Below are 12,528 nucleotides of genomic sequence, written 5' to 3'. Positions count from 1 at the left end.
TGGAAAAAGCTTTTCATTATCCCCTTACTGTACTGTAAATGCAGTTTTTGAGGAAGAAGAGGAAGAGGCAGTGTCTTTTAAAAAGGAAAAAGGTAAATGAGAAATTGGAAGTTTAGCTCCTGCAGGAGTTTAAGTAGTGCTTGCTAATCTGTGGTTTGGGGGGGAAAGCTTGCAATTTGAGGCACTTCAAATTCAGCCGTTTGGTCACTGTTTGATTTGTTGGGTGATAAATTCACCTTCATATAAACTTCCATCTACAGGTTGTTTCCCATAACAAATAGACACACTATTTATCATCTATGTTGTTTAATTTCACAGTTGACTACATTCCCAGTACATTAACACCAGTTTTTACTTTCTGGGGGTAGAGAGTCGGAGGGGAGTTGGAGCAGTAGTGTGCCTCTTTAAAGATGTCTCAATATAGTCTATAAAATGTTTGTTTCAAATACATGGAGGGAATTTATTTTTCTTCAGGGTATACTTTGTACAGAATAAAGTGTGTATATGACGTTTTAATCATTACATATATGTGAAAGAAGGTGCAGATATGTATATATGTATAAATGGACAGCAAATAGAAATATTTATTTCCTAATTATTACAGTGAAGTGCTTTATGTTAAAGTTTCTTATATTTATTAGATTAGTACTTTGTAAAATACGTTGTATAACTCTGGTTTGTTAAGTATTTTAAATTAGTTTGCTGTAGAATTTGTTTATATGTACATAATATTTCTGACAAAATAATTTTATGATCTTATTGTTTTTCAGTTATTTGATGGCATTGAGTGTCAGTTTCCTTTGTTTTTTATCTACATGATAATTGATGGTAAGTATGCAATATCCTGAAACAGAAAAGGACAGAAATAAAAGGCATGAAAAAAATAGAAATTCTGATTGAGTAATACTTGAGGTATTAATGGGGTTAATATTCAACCCACGTTGGTCAGCGGTTTTTAAGCCGTTGTTCACTGCAGGGTGATCAGAGGCCAGACATTCAGGTATCCTTTTACTAAGCTGCAGGAAAAAGGGCCCTGCAATAGCGGCAGGGGCCGTTTTTCTCAGGCGCCAGGGCCCTTTTTACCACAGCAGTTAAAATGCCCCCCCCCCCCCCCCAAATGGCCATGCAATACGATAGCTCTTATTGCATGGCCATGTGGCAGGGACCACTTACCTCCACCCATTGAGGTGGTGGTAAGGGCTCCCACAGTAACCTGGCTGGCGTTAACCAGGCAGCATGCAGTGATGCTTGATTACCGCCGGGTTAGCACCGCACTATTAAAAAAATTTCTGGAGTGCTGGAAATGGTGTGCGCTGAAGTTTGAACTACCTCCTGCAGCCACGTTGGGCTGGCAGTAGTTCCGGGATAGCGTGCGGTAAGCCCACGTTGGGTTTACCAGTGCTTTATAAAAGGGCCCCTTGATGCTGGACCTGGCACTGAATAGCCGGGTCACAGCAGCCACCTGGAAGCCAACTGCGTACAGGTGATTATTCAGGTGGTACATGGTTAACTTTGCAGATAAAGTTAAGATAGTCTTTATGCTGATTTACAGACTGAATATCACCACCAACTGGTTAAGTACTGGCACTGCCCATTAAGTGCCACAATATTGGTGGTCAAGGCATTGAGTGTCGTTTCACTGGACAGGAGCCTCTTCTGCTTCGTTAAATGTCTTTGAATATCAGACTTAATAATATTAGTAGTTCTTTTTGGGTTTTTAGAAATTGATAAACTTATCTGAATATTAACATGTGCTTCATGAAGAGAAGGAATTTTGCATTTAGCTCAGGCTTTTTACAGGTGTAGCTCGGGGCATATTCAGGTACAGTAGATATTTTTCTTGTATCCAAAGGCAATGGAGGGTTAAGTGTCTTTCCCAAAATTACAAGGAGCAATAGTGGGGTTCAAATCGGGCTTCCTTGATTCTTAGCCTACTGTTCTATTAGGTTGCTCTTCCACTCCAGAAACTTTGTTATGGATACAAATTAGCTCTGAACAAATGTAGCCAGACTCTTGCTAGGTGGTAACTGGTGCCTTCAATAGGAGAAAATAATAACAATAATGTAAACCAGTGTGAGTACAGTAAAATAAAGGGTCCTGGAAGAGTGCGGGAAGTTAAACTTAAGGCCTAAATTGGAGGGAGAAGGAAAAAACAAAAAAAAAGCAAAAAGACATGTGGGCACTAATAAGTAGTTTAAATAAAAGACCTTTGTTCAGTGAACCTAAAAATAAAGTATTTCTAGTTCAAGATTCAATCAAAATAATATAAGAGACTGAAGTAGGATATGGAACCTTGATTTAAAGTTCTCCTTGGCAGTCGTTCTCTAAGTTCTCCATTCAGATGGTTCCTAGGTAGGTACTGTCACTTTGACCAAAGCTGATGCTTTTCCTTGAAGAAACTGTAGCTTCACCCTCGGAACACTGGGTACCTAAGGGGGTCTTTTACTAAGGTGTGCTAGCATTTTTAACACGCTAATATTTAGGGTGCTCTAACGTTAGAGACATCCATATATTCCTATGGATGTCTCTAAGGTTTAGCGTGCTCTAAAAACTCTGGGCCCTAAGTTAGGCATATTCAGTGTACTAGTGCTTTGAACAATAGAACACCACAACTCCCATCAGTTCCTCTTCGTTACAGAGGGGTATATCTCTAAGTAGGGGATATATTTGATTTCCTCCCCTAGATTGCAAGTAGACCATAATATGTAAAGAATGCTTCTTGACTGAAAGATAAAAGATGTACTTCAGTGCTTAGTCCACTCAGGTGTGTACACAGTAACACAGTAAATGACAGCAGATAAAGACCCACATGGTCCGTCCACTCTGCTCAACAAAGGCGAAGCTGCTCCTGCTACTGTGCAGGTTATAGTCATTCTTGTTTAAACACTGGTTGGCAGTTTGCCATCATGCCAATCACATATAGGTAGTTAAATACAATGGAGTCTTGGGACAGAATTTATAACCAAATGTATTGCTAACCATAATTAACTTGCTAATCTCAACCTTAAGATGTTTTTCCTTCCCCCTTGAGATGCATATCACTCTCACTTGTAGAATATAATAAAGTGATATACAATATGCACACTCGATCTGCATTGTTCTTTTGCCATTTGAGGGACACAGACCATAAAAGTCTGTTTGGCACTAGCCTTGGTTCCCAACTACTCTTGTCCATCATAATACCTCAACAGCCATGTTTTGTTTCCAGCATCCTATTTAGGCAACCCTTGTGCTTATCCCATATATTTTTGAATTCCTTCATTGTTTTTGACTCAACCACTTCTCCTGGAAAGGCATCCCAAATATCCACTAACCTCTCTGTGAAAAAGTATTTTACTGATATTACCCCTAAGTCTACTGCCCTGCAACCTCAATTCATGTCCTCTAGTTCTACCACCTCCACGTCTCTAGAAGAGGTTGGTTTGTGTATCAATACCTTTCAAGTACTTAGAGGTCTGTATCATATCTCCTATCTCTCTCCTTTTGTCTAGTATATACATATTCAGGTCTTCTAGTCTCTTCTCATACATCTTATGGTGCAAACCCTGTAGCATTTTTGTTGCTTTTCTCTGGACCTCCTCAATTTTCTTATATCCTTGGAGAAATATGGCCTCACCAATGACCACACTTGGAGTATTGTAGTTATGGAGGCTCTCTCTCTCTCCAAGGACATAAAAAGGTGCTTCTGGGATCCTCCTGGGTACAAAAGTATACAAGCATCACCATAAAGGGGCATCAAGCACAATATGCTGTTTCCAGCAGTGGCCAATGAAGGTCACAAGTATCTGGCGAGATCCCAGAAAAGTAAAACAGATTTTATGCTGCTTATCCCAAGGAATAAGCAGGGAATTTTCCCAATGGTTAATAATGGCTTATGGACTTTTCTTTTAGGAACTTGTCCAAATGTTTTATAAATCCTTCTTCACTAATTCCAGAGTAAGTACACATTGAGTGACGAAATATTTTCCCTTTTCTGTTTTATATTTACTAACTAGTATTTTCATTGCAGAGTAAACAAATGATTCATGTCTACTTGTTTCACCTAACTCAGGATTTTTTTGACCTCTTATCATATCTCCCCTCAGCCGTCTCTTCTCAATGCTGAAGAATCCTGGCCTTTTTAGTCCTTCATAGGGAAGTCATCCCGTTCCCTTTATCATTTTGAGCATCCTTTTCTGTTTTTATTTCTAATTCCACTATATCTTTTTTGAGATGTTTTGGCTAGAATTGCACACAATATTCAAGGTGCGGTTGCACTGTGGAGCAATATAAAGGCATTATAATATTTTCAGTTTAGTGCTCCATTCCTTTCCTAATAATTCCTAATATTCTTTACTTTACTTTATTGGATTTATACTCCACATGCTTTCGAGTCGGGGACTCAGTTCTATGTGGCTTACATTAAGTTCATTCAGAATTACAATAGAGTCAGATGTGCAAATAGAAGTTGATGGAGTTTACAGGTAGCAATCTGATGTGCAAATAGAAGTCAGATATCCAAAGTAGTGTTAGATATATAAATAGAGTCAATTTGATTCTATTTTCTTTTTTAGCCACTGCTGCACATTAAACAGAGGATTTCAATGTATCATCACTGATGACACCTAGATCCTTTTCCTGGGCGGTGAATCCTAATGTGTAACTTGCATCTTGTAGCTATAGTTTGGGTTCCTTGCTCACATTAAATGTCATCTGCTATTAGATACTCAGTCTTTCTGTCTCATAAGGTCCTTCAATTTCTCACAATACTTTTGTGATTTAATAACTTTGAATAATTTTGTGTTGTCAGCAGATTTAATCACCTCACTCATTATTCCTGTCTCCAGATCCATTTATAAATATGTTAAAAAGCAGCAGTCACATCACAGATCCCTTGGGAACTGCACATTGAGAATACTAACCATTTAACCCTGCTCTCACAATAGCAGCTTTTTCTCAACCCCCAAAGCAGTCGTTTGCCAACAAAACTCATTGAGTCGGTTTCTGGGGATTGTATAGTGAACGGACCACCTTCCATTATTTAAAAGATAAGTTTTGACTTTCTTCCCCTCCAGTAGTGATAGTCCTTCATGGAAAAGAGATTTGTGGTAATTGTGGGACATTGATTTTTGATAATATATGGTAGTTGATACATGAATGATTTTTTTCACTTGTTCACTAAAATGCATTAACTAAGGGGTCCTTTTACAAAGCTGCGGTAAAAGGTGGCCTGCGGTATTATGGGCGTGTATTTTAGGCGCACGCTGGTCCTTTTTTTTTTTTACCGTGGATGGGAAAAAGGCTATTTTTTAATGGGCCAGGGAATAGGACTGTTCTAGTATTAAAACTAGTGTGCACCTATTTACAGCCTGAGCCCTTACATGCTGGATACCGCTGGGAATGTCCCCCATGGTAGAAAATAGAAAATTATTTTCTACCACGGGATTCGGCACATACTAGACTCTGAATTTCCTCAGGGCACACGTGCTACCCCAGCGGTAGTGTCGATTGGGTGCATGCTACCCACGTGTTAGCCCTCCTGCGTCTTTGTAAAAGGGCCCCTAAGTTTGCATTTGCATTGCGTTCACTAACTGTACATTATTCACTGAATGCACACTGTGTTTTCATGAAATAATTTGAGGTTCCTGAAAGCGCCCATGATACCCGCCAGCACATCATCGCATCTGCCTTTTATTTTTAATAATTTTCAAAGCACAGTATTTATGTAGCATGGTTGGAGTAATAAAAAGTATTAATACACAGGATACGTATGTGCATCCCCAAGCATATGGAAATTTCTCAGAAGCCTGCAGCAGCTTATATCCTAAAAGTAATGCGATTTGGAGACGTTTGGTTTCCCTGGCCTGCAATGAATTTCTTATCAGAAACAATTTGCTGGAAAGGGCAAAATCTCTGCAACATCTTAAGCAAAATCATAAAACAAATTTAAATATGTTATAAACAGCTGCATACACCATACTGTAACTGTTACTTCTCAGAGGGACTAAGAATCTAGATTTGAATATAAGTGATGGTGATGTTTTTCATATAATCACATAGTTAAGAGGGTCCACTTGGTGTTTAAAGAAACCTCTCCTTTATGCAGTATTTCAACAGTACACTTAGCAAGTAGTAGTATATATTTGTATCAGTTTTATAATTTGCTCTGATTCAGGGCACTATATAAATAAAAAATAGTGCTGAGTTTTTATTTGTTAAAATGTAAGTAGTTTCGTCCCCCCTCCCCCAAAAGAAACCATGATAGCAAGTGTGTAGCCAGTTTTCTTGCAGTTGTTGGACGTTCTGCACCGCATGGAACAATTAAGCACTTGTTTAATGGGAATTAATTTGTCATTGTCACATTGCTCCAAACATGGCTTTTCCTTAGTCCTTATTGTAATGGAGAAGCCTGAATAATTTTTTTAAATAGGGACTTGATAGATAGAATTGTAATTGATAGAGTGGCAGTAAAACTGCATGCTCTGTATGTAGTTTAAAAAGTCACACAGTACACAAGAGGACAGTGCTTTCTTTTAAACCATAGTTTCCTGTTCCTCAGTAATGCATGAATGTCTGGATTATATTCTGTCTAATTGACCAGTTGCCAAGTTACCAAGTTCCAGGAAGGAGATTTCTGACAACCTTATCCTGATGCATTATGGGATCTGCAGCACAGATTTCAGTGTGAAAATCAGGTAGTATACATACTACATTGTTCTGGGATATAAGTTCAAAACCAAGACTGGCCAAAAAATCTTCCTGCAGCTGGGTTATGCTAGTAATCCGATCTCATTTGCGCTATGAGGAGCAACTAATGAACACAACTGAATCTCAAGAAACAAGAATACAGAATTCAAAGAAAACCTCAATATTTGTATTGTATGCTTAGTGGTTGAGATTTCATCAAGTCATTTGGCTGTATTATTAAAGGGGGTACCTAACTTGTATAACAGGTTACCTTTTATATTTTAAATGGAAAGTATATGCTTCTCAGAGGACAAGCAGCACATAGTTTCTCATATGTGGATGATGTCATCTATGGAGTCCTGGTGCGGATGCTGCCCAGCATACTGATTATTCCAGAATCCTTTGGCCGGCCCAATCATGCATTTGCGCAAGCCTTCCCGCCTGCCTGACTCACACAGGACCCGCAGTTACTCATCATCCACCGAGTGGAACAGCATTTTGTACTGTTCTCTCTGAGATATTTTTTTTGCTGTTTGCCTTCCTCCTCATTCGTGTGAGTAGTGCGGGACCATTTTCTTTTTCTTTTCTTCTTGTTTCCATTCATTGTGTTTAGATTTTTTTCTGTTCTTTTAAGGTTTTCTTTATTTTTCTCATGGCTCACAGATCTTTTAGGCCTGAGCTCCCCACTGGGTTTTGTTTCTCAAAAAAAAAAAAAAAAAACCCTACAATCTACTTTTTACAATTGAGCCGTTTGATTTCACCATGTCTATTTTCCTTGTCATGTCCCAGGATCCTTCTAGTGGGTTTAAGTGGTGCACAGACTGTTCTAGGACCATGTCTGTGACTGACCCACATGACTTGTTCCTAAATTGTTGGGGTCCTGATCATAAGTTCTGCCCAAATGCAGAACAGAACTCAGAAAGATCGAGAGACTTTTTGGTACTAGGTAATAGGGTTCCTCCAAATCTCCAGCAATTGGAGTACATTGAAACCCTGCTAGATACGGTTCAGACTTGAGTGTACCTGCCTCAGGCACAGGTGGATGCACTCATTTTCATTGCCACTCAGGTTCGGTGCAGCCAGCTTGGCAGATGTTAAGGTTATTAGGCCATTTGGCCTTCACAGTACATACCACACCTATGGCTTGCCTCCACTTGCAAGGTGCCCAGTGGATCCTAGCTTCAAAGCCTTGCTCAAAGCCCACCTCTTCAATGTCGCCTTCGGCACCTAACCACCATACCTCTATTCAGGAAATCTAGACTGCCCCAACTTGACATTTCGCCCATTAGATTGTAAGCTCCTTTGAGCAGGGACTATCCTTTTTTGTTAAACTGTACAGCGCTGCGTAACCCTAGTAGCGCTCTAGAAATGTTAAGTAGTAGTAGTAGCAGTGGTGTCAGGCTACGGGGAATCTAGCAGATGCAATCTTGGCTGTCACCGAGCTAGCTCAGTTGCTGCTCTGGTGGACAGTAAACAATTTGACTCTGGGACTTCCACTCCAAATTCGTCCTCCCCAGAAAATTCTGACCACATATGCATCCAACCTGAGATGTTGGTGCTCATGTAGATGGGCTTCACACCCAAGGATCTGCTCAGGATACTCAGCTTCACATTGGTCTCCTGGAGCTGAGTGCAATTTGGAGAGCTCTAAAGGCTTTCAGAGATTGGCAGTTAAATCAAATTGTTCTACTCCAAACAATCAGGGTCCTATATACTATGTCAAAAAGCAAGGGGGTACAATCTCCTACCCCTTCTGTCAGGAAGCCGTTGAGATGTGGCAGAGGTCTTCCCACCATAGATGGTATGCAGGGCCACATACCTGGTGGACAAGGACAGTAGTTTAGCAGACAAACTGAGCAGAGTGATACAACTGCACAAGTTTCCTCTCAGTACAATAATTGCCCACAAGATCTTCTGAGAATGGGGCACTCCCTTGGATCTTTTTGCCACTCATCTCAACAGCAAAGTTCCTCAGTACTGTTCCAGACTCAGGTCACATGACAGATTAGCGTCCGATACCTTTCTCCTACTTTGTTGAAACTCAAGTAGAATTGAGGCATCATGGTACTGATCGTGCCTTACTGGCCAAGACAGATATGGTTTCCTCTTCTTCTGGAGTTATCCTCTAGAGATCCTTGGAGATTAGAGTGTTTTCTGACACTTATCACATAAAATGAGGGGTCTGTTCTGCATTCCAACCTCCAGTCCCTGACCCTCATGGCCTGGGTATTAAGAGCATAGAATATGCTTCCCTTCAAAACCCTGAGGTGTCTCCAGAATCTTGCTGGTTTCCAGGAAAGATTCCACTAAGGTGCTGTAGTTTTAAGTGGAGGAGGTGTGTTGCCTGGTGTGAGGACAAGGCTCTAGATTCGCTGTGTTGTCCTACACAGAAACTACTTGAGTACCTTTCACACCTTTCTGAATCTCGTCTGAAAACCAAGTCTGTAAGGGTTCATCTCAGTGCAATTAGTACTTATCATCTAAGTAGAATGTAAGCACGTTTCTGAACAGCCTCTAGTTGTTCACTTCATGAGAGGTTTGCTATTATCAAAACCACCCATCAAACCTCCAACTGAATCATGGGACCTCAGTGTCATGCTTACTCAGCTGATGAAAGCTGCTTTTGAGCCACTTAATTCCTGTCATCTGAAGTACCTGACCTGGAAGATCTTAGTTTTGGTGGTGGTCAGTAAGCTTCAGTCCCTAGTAGCTGATCCGTCTTAGGCAGAGTTTTACCATAACAGAGTAGTTCTCTGCATACATCCTAAGTTCCTTCCTAAGATACTGTCGGAGTAAAATGGGAACACCTCTGTTCAGTTTGGATAAATTTATACATATATAATATATATACATATATATTCATTTAAAATTAGAAATCATGGAGAATTTCAATTAGGCTAGAAACCTGTGTTTACTACAATTTCTTTGTATTTATTTGCTTTCCCCAAGATTCTCCTGAGAAAATAACTTAGCTACAGCTGAAACATTACAAATTGCTAAAGCCTTGTTTGTAAAAGCCGCTAGCATTTTTAGCGTGGGCTAACCGTGTAGACGCCCATCGGACTATTACAGGTATCCATACAGTTAGAGCACGCTAAAAACACTAGCACGCCTTTGTAAACAGTGCCCTAATTGTTATTATTTATCTGATAAAAAGAAAAGTCAAAATGATCAGCAAGGGTTGGGCCAATTAACAACATCAGATGTGGATCTGACAGCTTTTTTGGAGGATTCTTAAGATATAATTACTGTACTGCTAGATCTACTTTGCTTGTGACTTTTGGTCTTGAAATGGATAGGTCCTTGATTTAAAAAAAAAAATGTTTTCAGAAGAAAGATTTGCCTTTTTGTGGTGCAAGGATTTATATTTTTCTGTATGTAGCCAGTGCCACACAGCTAAGGCATAAGACCTTTTTTGGCTTTAAAGCCTAGGGTGTTGGCAATGGGAGCAATCATTTTTCCTTAAATACCCCTATAAATGTCTTCTTTCCTTTCAAGGCACTATCTTTATGTTTTTTGAATTCTCTGCAACTAGAGCAATTTCTTAATGGTCACGAGAAATAGAAATGTTGCTTTGAGCTGATTACTGTACTTTATGTTATATGCACTGTAGTTGTAGTTAGTGTTAATTTACTTGTTTTCTTTCGAACAGTTTTTTTTTTCATATGGGTGATTATCTCTCCCCTTGAAGTGGGTTAGTTGGATATAATATTGTGATATTTTTCTTTATCTAAATTTAATTGTATTCCATTCTTTATACATGTTGTTAATGGATGTGTGTAACTAATAAAAATAAAAACTTAACAGAAAAAAGAGCAGGCCATGTAAAAAAAAATGATATTTATTTCCAAATCATCAAAACAGCGAACATTTTCTTTAAATCACCCAACATGGCCATGTTTCGCTCTACAAGGGCTGCATCAGGGGCTAAACAACTGTAAATAAATACATAAAAGGCCATTAAATAAAGTAATTTATGAAAACGCCTGCAACTTAAAAACAAACTAACCCCCTGCTTACTAAGCCGTGCTAGTGGCTGCCATTAGCTGATGCCAACACAGCCCATTCACTCTGATCCGTGAAAATGAAGGAAAGTAAACGGACCCTTATGTCTCCCATTGCCTCAAGTTGTAAACTCAATCCCAGGCAGGTTTCTTCATCACCTACTTCAAGAACATTTTTTTCCTAAATACAGTATCATGTATATATGGTAGTGCTATAAAAACAAGTATTAGAATTTCAAAAATGAATCAACAAATGAGATTTTGGTAACTGCTTTTATTGGTGAAAAAATGTAGGCCCCTGTTTACAAAGTAAAGGAATAGGTCCTTGAGTGAATCAGTCGAGCTGGCGGTAGAACGGCATAAGGGGGAAGTCCTTGACACAGCCCAGTGGCGAAACATGCATGTTGGACAGCTTTGAGCCCCCGGTCCGAAAATGCCTAAGATAAGTGCATTAAAAATACTAATTTAGAAAAATAAAGCCAATGAAGAACTGAGTGCCGTTTGAATTGCCAATAGTTATCGTTGGACAATCTGGCACTACTGAGACAAGAGTTAGAATTGATTGCGAAAATTGTGACATATATAAAGAAATTGCGTTATGTAAAGTGGTGGAAAAAAAATTCAATTGGGACTGATGAAGTTGATGGGGATGTCTGTGGCCATTTTTGTACAAACGAGGCCAGACAGATGTTTTCTGCCTGCCTTTTTGGCATTTATATTTTGGCCATTTCATTTTGGAAAATGGCTGTTAATTTTGGGTATTTTCAGTGCAAGAATGTACTTCTCCAGTATTTTCTAACAGGAAATCCTAACATTTTTCTTGTTACAAAATGGCTGAGATATGGATGGGGTTTTTTTGGACATTATGAGCAGGATGTCCCAATTCTGACTTGGATTTTCTTTTGAAAATGCCCCTCCACGTGTCTTTAATTCCAGTGTAACAACAATATTGCTCAACGCTGAACTGTTCTTGAAATTTGTAATAACTAAAAGCTAATGAAGATAGCTTGATCTGACCTCAGTGGTGACTCATTTCACATGGTTCACAGACAAGGCTTATGTGAAATGAGTCACCACTGAAATCAGATCAAGCTATCTTCATTAGCTTTTAGTTGTTACAAATTTCAAAGATAGTTGTGTTGAGCAATATTGTTGTTATATGAGTGCTCTCCTGTAGGTGTGACCTTTATAAAGTTTAATTCCACAAATCTAATGCTTATTGTGGTTTATTAAGACTTCATTTACTGACTTTTGTGTGAGTGCATAACAAAATGGTTTACAATAGTATATATGGGTGTAGCTGGACAATCAGCTTCTTAGCTGTTTAAATTGTGCATCGCTGTTATAACTGACATGTTAAGTTGGTTAACACCTGCAGTGGAATACAAATAGATCAGTCTACTGCAGTGTGCAAGAGAGAGAAATATTGTTGGAGAGTACAGAATATCATTAGAGTACAGTTGTAATAGAGGGAAGGGGAAAGTTCTGCAATTAGCACTGTGTATTCTATTTGGAAGACCCAAGTTTATGTAGTCCACAGAACAAGAGAAAACTGGGCAAATATGGACTCAAATGCTGTACTGGCCCACAGCCTTCACAAGTCTATACAAAATCAAAATTCCCCTGCCATGACTCTTCAACATGAACAAAATCATGTTGAAACAGTGATTCAAAAGTTGGCGCTGGCACTGTAGAGATGACTGACTGAAGAAAATAGATCATTTTACCTCTAAAGGCATATCTTCCCTCTTGTTCACAATATTTGCATCTTCTCCATTTACTGTTGCTGGACTCCATCCTTGATGAAAAAATGTGCCACATGTATGACAAACACACGTACAATGTATAAGTAGGTGGT

At 39.1% G+C, this 12,528-nt stretch overlaps 1 protein-coding gene across 3 annotated transcripts in view; it reads left to right on the top strand.

Annotated features, from left to right (window-relative positions):
• The window catches only part of PHKB (phosphorylase kinase regulatory subunit beta), a 435,362-nt gene that overhangs the window by 263,725 nt on the left and 159,109 nt on the right, over positions 1-12,528 (top strand). For all 3 annotated transcript variants that reach the window (XM_030204379.1, XM_030204381.1, XM_030204382.1), the window contains one exon: positions 771-828. In XM_030204379.1, the coding sequence (XP_030060239.1) occupies positions 771-828 (58 nt within the window). The remainder of the gene's footprint in view (positions 1-770; positions 829-12,528) is intronic.

The sequence above is a fragment of the Microcaecilia unicolor genome, chromosome 5 (assembly GCF_901765095.1).
Source record: "Microcaecilia unicolor chromosome 5, aMicUni1.1, whole genome shotgun sequence".
Lineage (NCBI taxonomy): Eukaryota > Metazoa > Chordata > Amphibia > Gymnophiona > Siphonopidae > Microcaecilia > Microcaecilia unicolor.
Note: the sequence above shows the minus strand (reverse complement) of the source record. Positions and strands in the feature narration are given on the sequence as shown.